Below are 15,936 nucleotides of genomic sequence, written 5' to 3' on the forward strand. Positions count from 1 at the left end.
GTATCTCTTAACATTCAAAAGTTATCAACTTCTGACATTTTTATATTCAGAAACTGTGCCTTCTCAGCCTCGCCGGGCGGGGAATTGCGAAGTTTCATTACCTTCTACATGAAGTGATTTCATCTCTATTCCAATTGGTAGACTTCTTTAACTGAGACTAAAATCGCTGATTACTATATACCCCAGCATGGAAAAAAAAAAAAATTTTGACATCAGCCTTCTCAATTCAACCTTTCCCCTCTCCCCAAAAAATTCTACATTTAGGAAGATCAAAAACTTTGTCAAATTGAGCTTATCAGAAGAGGAAAGTGAGAGTTCAAGACAGGAGGATTGAGGGAGGGCAGTCCAAAAACAGAGCCATGGCTTCTGAAGGCACACTGCCAATTTCCAGTGTCGGAACAAGTTGCCTGAGTCGTCAGAATGGGGACCAATAAATCCCTAGTGGGCTGAACGTCCTGCGAAGAACATGGAGATGGGGAGAGAAGCAGCTCTGCGATGTCATTCATTCTGAGTGATATTCAAGAAATTAAAATCACCAAATTATTTCAACTAAAGATCTCTGAATGATTTAAGATTAATTATGATTCACCATGCCATTAAGGAGAAAATCATGAGTTAATCATAATTTTAATCACACTCTTAAATATCCAGTTTTCCCACTATAAAGACAATAATTAATTTGCACATAACAAATGTAGAAGTATAACTCCAGTTTTCATTTTTGAGGAGCTGTTTTAAATAAATGCTATTTTTCCACAAAGTTCCATTAATTTTCAATTGTTTTTAATGTACATCAATTAACTCAAAAATACTGTGATTTTGGCAGGTCTGATGACAAACTCAGCTGGGATGTGGCTTAGCTGCAAGTCAAATTTTCCTTGTGTAGTTTTGTGCATTGAGTAGCTCAGCACCCATACACCCCACTCACTGATACAACTGTTAAAAATTGCACAAAGCTTTCAACAAAGTCCCACTTGATATACTTTCCAAAAAAAAGAACTCTTGGGACACAAGAGAAATTGGGAAATTGGACGTAAAATTTTCTCAGTGGAATGAAGAGCTGGATCCACATTAATAGATGTGACAAAATGTGAGATTTATAAAATTCTGAGGGGATTAGACTAAATAAACAGCTCATTTCTTTTAGCTGGATAAGGGTGGTGGGAAGAGGGTAGCTGGCTAGCTGCTCGTTGCATGCCATTTTAAACTTTCTTCCCACCCCCACACTAACATGTCAGACCTCAGTCTTCTCTATTGCAATGGAAAGCTCAAACACAAACTGGAAGAACACCATTTTGTATCCTGCTTGGATACCCTACAATTAAAATGGTATGAATACTGGCTCATCAGGTATCAGGAAACCCATTTCTCTGGAGCTTTTCTTCTATGTGGAACATTTTGTGCATAGACAGCTTACACATAAGGAGGGCATTAGAAATAATTTGAGGTATGTTAAAAACCAGATACGTAGTATTCAATTCTATTTGGAGAATTGGTCTTGATTGAATTCCGATGCATAGTGCACAAAAATATTAGGCTATAGACATAGATTACCAGCAATGGTGATCACTCTGATTGGTTAATGTTTTCTTTGAAAGCTATACTTGCCTGTAGTTTTAAATATTAAAGGAAGAATTCAACTTGCTTGTTTGAAAATGCAAACAGAGTTCACTTACCCTTGAATGCAGAATCCAGAGGAGCAAGAAGTGTCAAAGGTTCTTGTCTTTCCAAATAGGAGATCATACCAGCTCGTCTGAAGAGGTCACCTATCTCGGTGACACCAGGCTTTTCTGTCAATTCCAAGATGGTTTTTGCTGTAAGACAGTTAAATTAAATAATTCAAAATAAGAAATGCAGGAAGTAGCTTGCTTATATAATTACATAATGACACCACTCACAAATGTGTTCAGCAGCATGATTTGCAATAGCAGATGCATCATCAATTCTAAAATCATGCTATTAAACTGTTAAGCCACTTTGAATAATATTTAATTAGATAGAAATGCTCATATGCAATATCATAAATGCTTGAATCAAAAATTATTTTTGATGCCAATGGTTTCCCAATGAACCTGGTCATGTAACAGATCTCTCAAACAGTGAAAATTCGAAGTGAAAAGGTCGAAGTGCTCGGCAGAGATGGTGCTCAGTGCTCGGTGTCTGAGGGCTGGTCGGAGGCTCGAAGTTTTCGGATGGACTCAGAGTCGGACTGTGGTCGGGTGCTTCCAGGATGCTGCATCGGCAAGTTTGCGGCGCTGGAAGCTCATGGCAGGGAGAGTTTCTCCCTTCTACTGTCTGCGTGAGATGCTGGGGCTATCAGGACTTTGAGACTTTTTTTTACCATGCCCATGGTCTGCTCTTATCAAATTACGATATTGCTTTGCACTGTTGTAACTATACGTTATAATCGTGTGGGTTTTGTCAGTTTTAGTCTTGGTCTGTCTTGTGTTTCTGTGATATCATACTGGAGGAACATTGTATCATTTTTTTAATGCATGCATTTCTAAATGACAATAAACGAGGATTGAGTGTCCTCATAATCTAATCTAAGAGATAGTGACTACAATTCTCTGACCTTTACCATAGCCTTGGACAGGGAATTTAATTAGGGGAGGAGAAATTATGATGCTATTAGGCAGGAACTTGGGGGAATAAATTGTGAACAGATGCACTCAGAAATACACAACAGAAATGTGAAGGCTGCTTAGGGAGCAGTTGTATGGGGCTCTGGATAGGTTTGTCTCTTTGAGGCAAGGAAAGGATGCTAGGGTGAAGGAACTATGGCTGAACAGTGATGTGGAAGATCTAGTCTAAAGGAAGAAAGATATCTATTAAGGGATTAGAAAGCAAGGATCAGGCATGGCTCTAGAGAGTTTCAAGACAGCCAGGAAGGAGCTTTAGAATGAAGTTAGGAGAGCTAGAGGGGATATTTGTAGGCCTTGGAGAGTAGAATTAAGAAAAAAACCCAAAGCATTCTAAACATAATTGACAAACAGGAAGGCGACTACAGTGAGTATAGGACTGATTAGGGATAAAAAAAAGAAGCATGGGCCTGGAGTCAGAGGAGGTAGGGATAGGATATACCCAGGTTACTATAGGAAGCAAGAGCAGATTGCTGCATCTTTGGTGATGATTTATGCATCCACAATGGCTATAGGTAGTACTAGAAGATTGGAGGGTGGCAAATGTTATTGCTTTGTTCGAGGAAGGTAATAAGGAAAATTCTAGGAATTATAGACCAGTGAATCTTATGTCAGTTGTGGGCAAACCATTGGAGAGGATTCTTAGTGAGAACTTACAAGCATTTGGAGAAGTGTAGTCTGATTAAAAATAGTTACATGGCTTTGCAAGGTACAGGTCATACCTCACAAGCCTGATTAAATTCTGAGGAAGTGACAAAATATACTGAAGGCAGAGCAGAGGATATAGTGTAAATGGCTTTTAGTGAGGCATTTGACATGGTTCTATATGCTAATCTATTTCAGAAAGTCAGGATGAATGAGATCCAAGGAACCTTGGCCATGTGGATTCAGAATTGGCTTTACAACAGAAAGCAGAGAATGTTAGTAAATGGAGCCCTTTCTGCCTGGAGGTTGGTAGCCAGTAGTGTTCTGCAGGGATCTTTTCTGGGTCCCCTGCATGCAGTGATTTTTACTTATCACTTTGAAGAGGGAGCAAAAGAGTGCATTAGTATGTGTGCAAATGACATCAACAATATTAGTGTTGTGAGTAGTGCAGAAGATAGTCTTGGGATACAACAGGATAAAGAGTTGGGGTGGAAAGTGTTAAATGGAGTTCAATTTGGAAAGATGTGAAGTTATTGGCTTGAAGGCAGAATACAGAGTTAATGGCAGAATTATTGAAGGTATAGAGGAATGGAAGGATATTGAGGTCCTTATCCATAGATCCTTCAAAGCTGCAGCACAAGTTGATAGGGAGGTAAAAAAGAAATGTGATGTGTTGGCCTTCATTGGTGGGGGGATTGAGTTCACGAACTGTGAGGTAATGTTGTAGCTCTCTAAACTCTGGTTCAACCACATTTGAAGTATGGTATTCAGTTCTGGCCATGTCATTATAGGAAGGTTGTGGAAGCTTTAGAGAAGATGCAGAAGAGATTTACCAGGATGCTGCCTGGATTAGAGGGCATGTCTTATGAAGATAGATGGTCTGAGTTAGGGGTCTTTTCTTTGTGAGTGAAGATGTGCAAGATGAAAAGAGGCATAGATTGGTTGGACAGCCATAGACATTTTCAGGGTGGAAATAGCTAATACAAGAGGCATTATTTAAGGTGTTTGAAGGAATGTAGAGTGGAGATGTCAAGGGTATTTTTTTTTTTTTTTTTTTTAAAACATAGAGTGGTAGGTGCATAGAATATGCTGCCAGGAGAGGTGGTTGAGGCAGTTAAATTAGGGACATTTAAGAGACTTAACTAGGCATATGGATGAAATAAAAATAGGGGATAATGTGGGTGAAAAAGGTTAGATTGATCTGAGAATAGGTCAAATGGTTGGTACAACATCATGGGGCAAAGGGCCCGTTTGAACCATGCTGTTCGATGTTCCACTTGAAATAAATATCTTGTAAGTTACCAGAGAAACCAGCAATTGTCAGATGATTACATTAACTCTACTTAGGACTGCAAGGATTTTTTGTTAACCATGGAAACTTAAAAAGTCAAAGATTAAATAGCGTCATGTGCAGATGAGGAACTTAAAGCTACCCATGGTTCAGTAAGCTGAAAGTACATTAAGTTAAAATGAACTTGCAATACTCCTGCAAAAATTAGTGCCATGAACTCCATTTAAGATGCGGAAAACTAAAGATGATTGCCGTAATCGGGTTGGATTTTCTCCTCATTAGTTAGGAAGAATGAAATATCAATGCTTGATTAAACTCTGATCTTCCATTGTGAAAAGCAGTAGAAAGCTGATGCTTGGTACTTCAGTGCTTCATGAAGAGAATCTCGCGTAGTTGAAAATGGTCGATCATCTTGAAATGACTTAATTCCAAAGAACTTCACTTCAGAATCTTAAAGTCAAATATTGAAGCAAACTGCCAAATGATCCTTATAGAACATTTATTTTTAGAATGTCATAACCCTATGAATTAATTTTGGTTGTACTGTAAGATTTTCAGAGAAACTTGATACTTGTTAATGTGATCTGTTTAAATTAAACATACATAGATGTTCAGGTTTGATTTATGAAGGAACACATAGCAGAGCTTTTGTTCAGCAGTCTTTACACAGGGGGAATCTTTACAGGTCTTCACTATACAGTGCTATCTGATTTTTTTTTTTAATTTACTTGGACAGGATTTCAAAATTGCATTTCTTGGCAGGTTTTTCTGAGCCAGTTAGATGCTAGCGTTCCATGATTGTGGGTTTTGATATTTAATCAGTTAATCTATACGTAAAAAGTGGCCAGAGCATTTATATATGTTTGCTTTTACAATCGCATCATAGAAGTTGTTAACTGTCCTTCATACTGCAGGTCTTTTGCATTATATCTAGGATTATGCATGGATTTCTATTCCTGAACATATCTCACCAGAACAAGAGGTATAAAAGAATTTAAAAAGGCTGAAAGTTTTGACAAGTTTTGCTAACATTTTTGAATTTCTTTTTAAGAATTTACTCTGTTGGGACATTTAAAGTAATGCATTTGAAAACAAATTTGCACAAAATATTGGTAAGATTTTAATAGCCAGAATATTATTTCTAATGACTAGTTGTGTATTTAATATTTCAGTAATATTTGAGTAATATTGTAAAAATATTGTATGGTTAAGCATTTCTTGTTCATTTAAGTAATTTGTTACAGGTCATAAGTATGTGAATGACATACAATTATCATGCCACAACAACATATATCCATGCCTCGCTTAAAGTAAAAATGAAGTACACATGCATCTCCTGGCTCTATGCTTCTCTTTCAATTAGCTTTATGTTTTGAAGTTACAAAACATAAGTGGCAACAATAAATTTTAAACAAACATGAGATGACTACATATCTGTTGAAGTGCTGCGAGAAATTTGAGTTTTTTTTAAGTGCAGCAGGATGTTTGAGTTTTAAAAAAGCACAGAGAGAAGATTTGAGTTCAAAACAAAAAGGCAGGAAATAGACAAATTCACAGGTCCATAAACAGTGAGTACTGGGTGATAATAATTATAAATACAATTTAAAAAAGAGCAGAAATGGCTGGCTACATCAGAAAGATAGATGTATTCAGCTGCACAGCAGATGACTGGCTGATGTATACTCAGCAGATTGAGTAGTGTTTTAAAACAAATGGAATAGCCAGAGAGAAACTAGTGCCAGTTTTGCTGAATATTGCTGGGGTGAATATTGCTTCCACCAACCCAGCTGAAATGTGTTTTGCTGATATTGGGAAAGTAATGCAAGAATGTTTAGAAATGAATCCATTGTTGATTGCTGAATACTTCAAATTTCATAAGTGGAATCAAAAGAAGTGGGAGTCCATTCCACCTTTTGTGGCTGAATTGAAGAGATTGTCTGAGCATCGTCAGTTCAGCGATGGGCTTAATAATGCACTGAGCAATCGTTTAGTTTATGGAATCTTACAAGAAAGCATTAAACAAAATAGCTCCTATCACAACTCAACACAACTCACATTTAAATCAGCAGTTGAAATTGCTGTAGCATTAGAAACTACAGACAGAGACACAATTGAGTTGCAATCAGAAATTAAAGTGAGTGTGAACAAAATTGCAACATCAAAATAGAGACCAGCCTAGCTGAACAAATTGTGTTACTGTTCTGGCAGGAGCTCACATACACCAGGCCAGTGCAGGTTTAAAGGCAAAACTTGTAGGAAATGCAATGAAGTAGGACACATAGAAAGAGCATGTCAGGCAGGCAAAAATAAATGGACTGCACAGGGAAGAGAAAAAGATACAAAGTCAAGTTACAGTTTCAAAAGAGCACTTATCCAGATGCTGTTGATGAAAAATTTGATACTGGTGAGAGTGATACAGGACTAAGTAGCCTTGAGATTTACAATGTGAAACTAATCATATGACAAGCAAATTCACTAGCAACACACATCAAAGTTGCTAGTGAACGCAGCAGGCCAGGCAGCATCTCTAGGAAGAGGTACAGTCGACGTTTCAGGCCGAGACCCTTCGTCAGGACTAACTGGAGGAAGAGTTAGTAAGAGATTTGAAAGTGGGAGGGGGAGGGGGAGATCCAAAATGATAGGAGAAGACAGGAGGGGGAGGGATGGAGCCAAGAGCTGGACAGGTGATTGGCAAAAGGGGTATGAGAGGATCATGGGACAGGAGGCCCAGGGAGAAGGAAAAGGGGGAGGGGTGGGAAAACCCAGAGGATGGGCAAGGGGTATAGTGAGAGGGACAGAGGGAGAAAAAGGAGAGAGAGAGAGAGAGAGAGAGAGACAGAGAGAAATAATGTGTGTATATAAATAAATAAATAACGGATGGGGTACGAGGGGGAGGTGGGGCATTAGCAGAAGTTTGAGAAGTCAATGTTCATGCCATCAGGTTGGAGGCTACCCAAACAGAATATAAGGTGTTGTTCCTCCAACCTGAGTGTGCATTCATCTTTACAGTAGAGGAGGCCATGGATAGAAATATCAGAATGGGAATGGGATGTGGAATTAAAGTGTGTGGCCACTGGGAGATCCTGCATTCTCTGGCGGACAGAGCGTAGGTGTTCCGCGAAATGACCTCCCAGTCTGCGTCGGGTCTTGCCAATATATAGAAGGCCACATTGGGAGCACCAGACGTAGAACCCTCCTCCTCTTCATGGACACCTCGCTCTGGACTTCTGCCTGCTCTGGATCTCTGTATTGCTAACTGCCAACAGGACGTTAACTGTCTCGACTTCACCGCACCTTGTTCCCATTCCAACCTTACTCCTTCTGAACGCTCTGCTCTCCAATCCCTCCGCACTAATCCTAGCCTTACTATAAAAGCCGCCGATAAGTGGGCTGCTGTTGTAGGCTGGCATACTGACCTCTATCTTGCCAAGGCACAGCGACAACTCGCGGATACCTCCTCTTAATTACCCCTCAATCGTGACCCCACTAAGGAGCAGCAGGCCATTGTCTCCCACATCATCACTGACTTTATCCACTCAGGGGATCTCCCATCCACTGCTACCATCCTTATAGTTCCCACACCCTGCACTTCCCGTTTCTACCTCCTACCCAAGATCCACAAACCTGCCTGTCCTGGCAGACCTATTGTCTCAGCTTGCTCCTGCCCCACCAAACTCATTTCTGCATACCTCGACACTTGTTCAATCCCTTCCTATGTTCGTGACACTTCTCACGCTCTTAAACTTTTTGATGATTTTAAGTTCCCTGGCCCCCACCGCTTTATTTTCACCATGAATGTCCAGCCCCTATATACTTCCATCCCACATCAGGAAGGTCTCAAAGCTCTCCGCTTCTTTTTGGATTCCAGACATAACCAGTTCCCCTCCACCACCACTCTGCTCCGTCTAGCGGAATTAGTCCTTATTCTTAATAATTTCTCCTTTGGCTCCTCCCACTTCCTCCAAACTAAAGGCGTAGCTATGGGCACCCGTATGGGTCCCAGCTATGCCTGCCTTTTTGTTGGCTTTGTGGAACAATCTATGTTCCAAAGCTATTCTGGTATCTGTCCCCCACTTTTCCTTCGCTACATCGACGACTGCATTGGCGCTGCTTCCTGCACGTATGCTGAGCTCGTTGACTTCATTAACTTTGCCTCCAACTTTCACCCTGCCCTCAAGTTTACCTGGTCCATTTCTGACACCTCCCTCCCCTTTCTAGATCTTTCTCTCTACCTCTGGAGACAGCTTATCTACTGATGTCTACTATAAGCATACTGACTTTCACAGCTATCTGGACTATTCCTCTTCACACCCTGTCTCTTGCAAAAATGCCATCCCCTTCCCGCAATTCCTCTGTCTCAGCCACATCTGCTCTCAGGATGAGGCTTCTCATTCCAGGACGAGGGAGATGTCCTTTTTTTAAAGAAAGGGGCTTCCCTTCCTCCACTATCAACTCTGCTCTTAAACGAATCTCCCCCATTTCACGCACATCTGCTCTCAGTCCATCCTCCCGCCACCTCACTAGGAATAGGGTTCCCCTTGTCCTCACCTACCACCCCACCAGCCTCCGGGTCCAACATATTATTCTCCGTAACTTCCGCCACCTCCAACGGGATCCCACCACTGAGCACATCATTCCCTCCGCCCCCCCTCTGCTTTCCGCAGGGATCGCTCCCTACGCGACTCCCTTGTCCATTTGTTCCCCCATCACTCCCCACTGATCTCCCTCCTGGCACTTATCCTTGTAAGCGGAACAAGTGCGACACATGCCCTTACACTTCCTCCCTTACAGGGCCCCAGACAGTCCTTCCAGGTGAGGCAACACTTCACCTGTGAGTCAGCTGGGGTGATATACTGCGTCCGGTGCTCCCGATGTGGCCTTTTATATATTGACGATACCCGACGCAGACTGGGAGATCGTTTCGCTGAACACCTACGCTCTGTCCGCCAGAGAAAGCAGGATCTCCCAATGGCCACACATTTTAATTCCACATCCCACTCCCATTCTGATATGTCTATCCACGGCCTCCTCTACTGTAAAGATGAAGCCACACTCAGGTTGGAGGAACAACATCTAATATTCCATCTGGGCAGCCTCCAACCTGATGGCATGAACATTGACTTCTCAAACTTCCACTAATGCCCCACCTCCCCCTCGTACCCCATCCATTACTTATTTATATACGCACATTCTTTCTTTCTTTCTCTCTCTCTCTCTCTCTCTCCTTTTTCTCTCACTATACCCCTTGCCCATCCTCTGGGTTCCCCCCCACTCCCCCTTTTCTTTCTCCCTGGGCCTCCTGTCCCATGATCCTCTCATATCCCCTTTGCCAATCACCTGTCCAGCTCTTGGCTCCATCCCTCCCCCTCCTGTCTTCTCCTATCATTTTGGATCTCCCCCTCCCCCTCCCACTTTCAAATCTCTTAGTAGCTCTTCCTTCAGTTAGTCCTGACGAAGGGTCTCGGCCCGAAACGTCGACTGTACCTCTTCCTAGAGATGCTGCCTGGCCTGCTGCGTTCACCAGCAACTTTGATGTGTGTTGCTTGAATTTCCAGCATCTGCAGAATTCCTTGTATTAGCAAATTCACTTAAGTGGAATTGGTACCCCTCAGCTGATTCAGTCACACCACAAAATCAGTTTGAATGGAATTTCAAAGATACTAAATTGAAGACTGCAGATATCCAACTGAGAACTTATACTAGAGAAAAGATAAGTCAGTGACATTTATAACAGTGAAATACAAAAATTAACAAGCCACATTGCCATTTGTTACAACAGCCAGCTGATCACCAACCACTAGTAAGAAATCACGAACAAGAGAAAATCTGCAGATGCTGGAAATCCGAGCAACACACACAAAATGCTGGAGGAACTCTGCAGGCCAGGCAGTATCTATGGAAAAAAAGTACAGTCGACGTTTCGGGCCAAAAAGGGATTGATAAAACAGAAAAACTGATTCAGGATGGAGATAAATTACTGAACATCACACAATTGTTATTTCTCTGAATGTTTTTCTCTAAGTTGAAGGGATCAGACAAAATGATGCAAGGTTTAAGATAATACAAAATATAGAGAATTGAGTCAACAGTGTCCACATCCAGTACATGTCATTTATAAGAGATAATGTAGATAAATGCAGAATCTGCACCAAGTATATTCCATTGTGCTGAGCAAAGAAAAGGCTATAGAAATTTAGAAGCGGACTGGATTTCAGAAAATCTGACAACCACTGCCAATGCTTCCCACATGTCTATGCCAGTCTGAAAACTGAATTACCGAGGTTCTCATCTTCCAAACCTATTTTCGTTTTAAGTTTCAGCACCAGAATCAGAATCAGGTTTAATATTACTGATATATGCTGTGAAATTTGCTGCTTTTCAACAGCAGAGCATAATAGTAACAACTTTAAACTACAAAAGTATATATAAAAAAAAAGAAAATTAAATTAAATAAGTAGTGCTAAAAGAGAGGGAAAAATACTGAGGTAGTAGTCATGTGCTCATTGTCCATTCATAAGTCTGTGGAGGGGAAAAAGCTGTTCCTGAAACAGAGTGTGTGTCTTCTGGCTCCTGTACCTCCTCCTTGATGGTAGCAATGAGAAAAGGGCATGTCCGGTGTGATGAGGGTCCTTAATAATGGATACTGCCTTTTTGAGTCATTGCCTTTCGTATCTTCAATGCTGGGGAGCCTATTGCCCATGATGGAGCTGGTTGAGCTTACAACCTTCTGCAGCTTTTTCTGATCATGTGCAATGATCCCTCCATGCTTGATGGTGATGCAACCAGTTAGAATGCTCTCCACGTACATCTTGAGAAAATTGTGAGAGTTCATGGTGACAACATCAAGTCCCCTCAAACTTCTAATGTAAACTAGTTGCTGTTGGGCCTTCTTTGTAATTCTTTCAATATGTTGGGGCCAGGATAGATCTTCAGAAATGTTGACACCCAAGAGCTTGAAACTGTTCATCATTTCCACTGCTGATCCCTCCATGAGGACTGGTGTGTGCTCCCTCAACTTCCCCTTCTTGAGGTCCGCAATAAATTTATTGGTCTTAATGATGTTGAGTGCAAGGTTGTTGTTGCGACACCACTCAACGTCTAATCTATCTCCCTCCTGTATGCCTCCTCGTCACCATCTGAAATTCTGCCAACAGTAGTTCTGTCATCAGCAAATTTATAAATGGTGTTTGAGCTGTGCCTAGCTACGCTTTTGTGGGTGTAGAGTGAAGCAGTGGGCTAAGCATGCATCTTTGAGGTACGCCAGTGTAGTCTATGTGAGAGAAGGAGATATCATTTCCAATCTTCACTGACTATGGTCTCCCATTGAGGAAGTCAAGGATCCATTTGGAGAGGGAGATACAGAGGCCTAGGTTTTGGAACTTGTTAATTATAACTCAGGGCTTAATTGTGTTGAACGCTGAGCTGCAAGCAATAAACAGCAGCCTAATCCAGGTACTGCTATTGTCTAGGTGATCCAAGGCCAAGTGGAGAGCCAGTGAGATTGTATTGCTATAGACCTATTGTGGTGATAGGCAAATTGCAGTAGGTCCAGTTCCTTGCTTAGGTAGGAGTTGATTCTGGCCATGACCAACCTCTCAAAGCACTTCATCAAAATAAATGTGAGTGCCACTGTATGATAGTCATTGAGGCAGCTTACCTTCAAAAATATAATTTTAGTAAAATGAAGTGAAATTATTATTGTAGTTTTACAATAATTCCAGGGAGCCATTGTGACACTATATTATGCCACCCTTCTTTTACATCTGACGCAAATCTTCAATTTAATTGGGACAGAATTGGTAGAAAGTTGTCTTTCCATCAAATTATCTGTATGATTATTGTTTTCCGATTTCCACCCCCCCCCCCACCTTCATCAACCCATTTGGCCTTCCTAAACACTTGTTAAAATGCATCACATGCTATTTTAAATTAATCTGTCAGTAACATACATATTCTGTAAATTTATTAATGTGTTTTATGCTTTGTTGCAATAGTTCTCATTGTTATCTCCATCAAATATCATCGATACCGTTTAAAGTTGTACGTCCAACAGTCAAACACAAGTTTGAGTCCTTTTAAAAATGAGGGCATGAGATTTCTTTTGACTTTATTAAGTTATTTAAACTGGACATGCTTGGAAGACTTGAATATAGTTTATACTAGAATGGATACAGCCTTGATAAGTTCTTTTCATTGACTAGAGAGCAAACAATATTTCGAATACTACATACAGTGAAAATGGATTCAGGTTAAACATCCAGAATGAGGATCATATTTGTGTCAAAATAGATGGGGGAGAGAAGGACTGTTTGTATGGTACTTTTGTGCGTGTATGTGTGTGCGTGCATGTGCGTGCGTGTGTATGTGTCTCTATTAAATCTATGCAGCAGACCCTTGCCTGCAGTCTACTTGGATGTCCTTGCCTCCGTAAAGACTGTTGGAAGCTGCTGAGCAATGACAACACCACATTAAAATAATTCCAACAGAGAGTTATCTTCCATTCCTCAGAATAGGAGATGAAATTAGGTATCCTTGGTTCCAAAGGAATGGTAAAGCAGAAGGCATCGATATTATGAATTAATGTGATATCCTAAGACTTGTTTGATCTCCTTTGAGGTAATGGCAGTTGCCAGAGTTTGTTTTCCCTAAATTGCAATGACATTTTCTTTTTTATTCCTTTTTCAGGAACTTGTTGGGTTATTTAGGAAATGGAGATCGAAGAACATAATGAGCTTGGTTAGTACCGTAATAAAATAATCATCTGGTTTTCTTAGTACAAGAATATTTGGTAATATTTCCATTATCAATAATCATCTAACATTATTCCTTACTTATACTATAAAGTGAAATTAATGTTAGGAATTATTGAAATTATATAGTTTTATAATATTTAATAAAATAGTTTAAGAATTATATTTTCAATTATTTCTATTTACACATGTTACATTAGCTCATCAATATGCAATAATAATAATAGACAACAATAATACTGTGCACTTTGGCTTACCAGAATCAGGAATCAGAAGCTCATCAATCATATGAATGACCCCATTTGTTGCTAGCATGTCCTTGTCAGTGATGATGGTCTTGCCATTGAGTGTAAGACTATCAGCACTGCAGCCCACCTCCAGTGATGAGCCCTCTAAGGTTTCCATGGGTGTGCCTGAGATGATGGCTTCTGCACATTGCACTTTTCTCAAAATATGGTAATTTAGCAGAGCTGTGGAAATAACACGAATACATGATTTTCAGCCTTTACGTTAATGAAATGTCATATCTTCAATTAATATATTATAACTCAGTTAAAATAAACACATAAGTGCTCCACTGATATATCATCAATGTTCATCTTCAATGCAATATTGAGGGAGTGGTGCATTGCTAACTCTCATCCAATAAAGCTCTCTGGTAAATATACCGATGAAATTGTGATTAAAAATACTAGAGCATTAAAAACCCGAAAACCCAAACAGGAACGAGCTATCTGGACCTTCAAGCCTACTCCATCATTCAGTATGATCATGGCTGATCTGAACTAGGCCCTGATCCCAAACTTCTGTCTGATCAACATAATTGTTCACAGTTTACAAATCTCTCTCATCCAGATAGCTCAAAAACGGCAGAGAATTTGTAACAACTACTTTCAGACCTGTACGTTATATTATATTTGTTATATAATAAACTCGTGACAAACAGAATAAATAGAGTTAAGAGTAAGGCCAGAAAATTATGGTGAGGAGGCTAAAGATCTGTCCCTTTTATTAGCACTAATGTAATTTTTTGGAATATATGCATGGTTCACTCCACTTTCAATGGAATCAAAATGCAAAGTGCAAACATTATTGTCTTACTTATTAAGCCTATTCAATTAAAGACAGCCTGTACTCTGTCAAGAAACCAGCAATAGAATGGATAGCAAATTGGTTACAAAACTAAACAGGCAGTAAGTGTTAAAGCTGTTGCTCATATCTGTAAATGGTGAAATTCACATCATCTATTTTCATTCATAATTTACACAAATACTTGGATCGGTTTGGATTTTGGAATCAAGTACATTCAACGTTTGTAAAAGCTTGCAGAATGAAAAGAATATAATAAATTAAGTGGCTATATTGTATTTACAAGAATACAGATATAATATACTCCATGAAAAATGGCAAAAAGGGGAGTTGAAGAGAAGTTGCAGATGCAGGCACTGAAATCAGTTGAACCAGCGATGCTAGCAAATAAGGGTGAAACTGGCACTGCAGCTCATTTCTAGAATGAAGAGAAATAAAGGTATGGAAGTTGTATTAAATGACTAGATCACATTCAGAGTTCTGTGAACAATTATGGTCTCCATATTACACAGAAAAATATTTGCTAAAACAATATCAGAAATGAATAGATGGTTATCAGGAAAGATAGAACAGGCTGAGAGATTTTACCATAGAGTAACTGCTGGGTGATCTAATGGAATTTTAAGAATATTAAAAATATCCTTAAAATTCTGTTAGGTCACCCAGCGTATAAGAATATTAAAGGGTTTGATAAAGTAACAAAATATTCTGCACTCTAAGGAAGCCAGAACCAGGCTTCTCAAGTATGGAACAGAAATCCAGTTGAAATACAAGGGAAGTGTTTTTCTCAGAAAGAGGTAGAAATGTGCAATTCACCACCATAAATAAGGTTTCAGGTGATTAACAGCACTTAAGGCTGAGCTAGAAAATACATTGGTGAAAAGGAATACAACGAAGAAAGACAGCAGGAGGTTATTGTAGACCTGATGAAATGAATAGTCTGGAAAAGTGTTGTGAAAATCATTTTAGCTGAATCTTAGATTCTTATTGGATTGTATTAACACTGAAACATTGTTAAATATTAGCTTACATTTCAATGCCTCTGGATCTCCTAAAATCCTGTTCAGAGTAGCAGGTGGTACTTTCCTGAATGCTTCATCAGTGGGAGCAAAGAGGGTATACTCGCCTTTGCTGCTCAGCATAGTCTCAAGACCTGCGGCAGCTATTGCAGCCTAGAGCATGCAGACAGGCAGAAGAAACACGGGTCAGAAATCACAATGCAGAGAAAAATAATCATCCTGGAACTCAAATTCACAAAATTATTAAAGACTTAATATGTTTCTTCAGAGTCACTGCATTTAAGAAATGCAATTTGCTGGTGTGGATCTCAATCACAGTAAATTGTCAAAAGGGCCTTTATAGTTTCCTTTCTGATATGTAGTCCAAACATTTAAACATTCCCAGCAGCAAAGTGTGTTTATTGAATTTATTTTTAAATGATTTAAATAATATTTAATTGAACAATCATTAACAGTAGACATATGAGATTCTGCAAATGCCGGAAATCTTCAACAACACA

General features: G+C 39.8%; 1 protein-coding gene across 4 annotated transcripts in view; it reads right to left on the reverse strand.

Annotated features, from left to right (window-relative positions):
* The window catches only part of tgfbi (transforming growth factor, beta-induced), a 70,041-nt gene that overhangs the window by 19,142 nt on the left and 34,963 nt on the right, over positions 1-15,936 (reverse strand). For all 4 annotated transcript variants that reach the window (XR_011886641.1, XR_011886640.1, XM_072263893.1 and 1 more), the window contains exons 7-9: positions 15,448-15,589; positions 13,586-13,798; positions 1,677-1,814 (exon numbers count right to left, since the gene is read on the reverse strand). Coding sequence is in view for 2 of the 4 variants with exons in the window: in XM_072263893.1 (XP_072119994.1) it covers positions 1,677-1,814; positions 13,586-13,798; positions 15,448-15,589 (493 nt within the window). In the remaining 2 variants the exon portion in view is untranslated. The remainder of the gene's footprint in view (positions 1-1,676; positions 1,815-13,585; positions 13,799-15,447; positions 15,590-15,936) is intronic.

This window comes from Mobula birostris, chromosome 7 (genome assembly GCF_030028105.1).
Source record: "Mobula birostris isolate sMobBir1 chromosome 7, sMobBir1.hap1, whole genome shotgun sequence".
NCBI lineage: Eukaryota > Metazoa > Chordata > Chondrichthyes > Myliobatiformes > Myliobatidae > Mobula > Mobula birostris.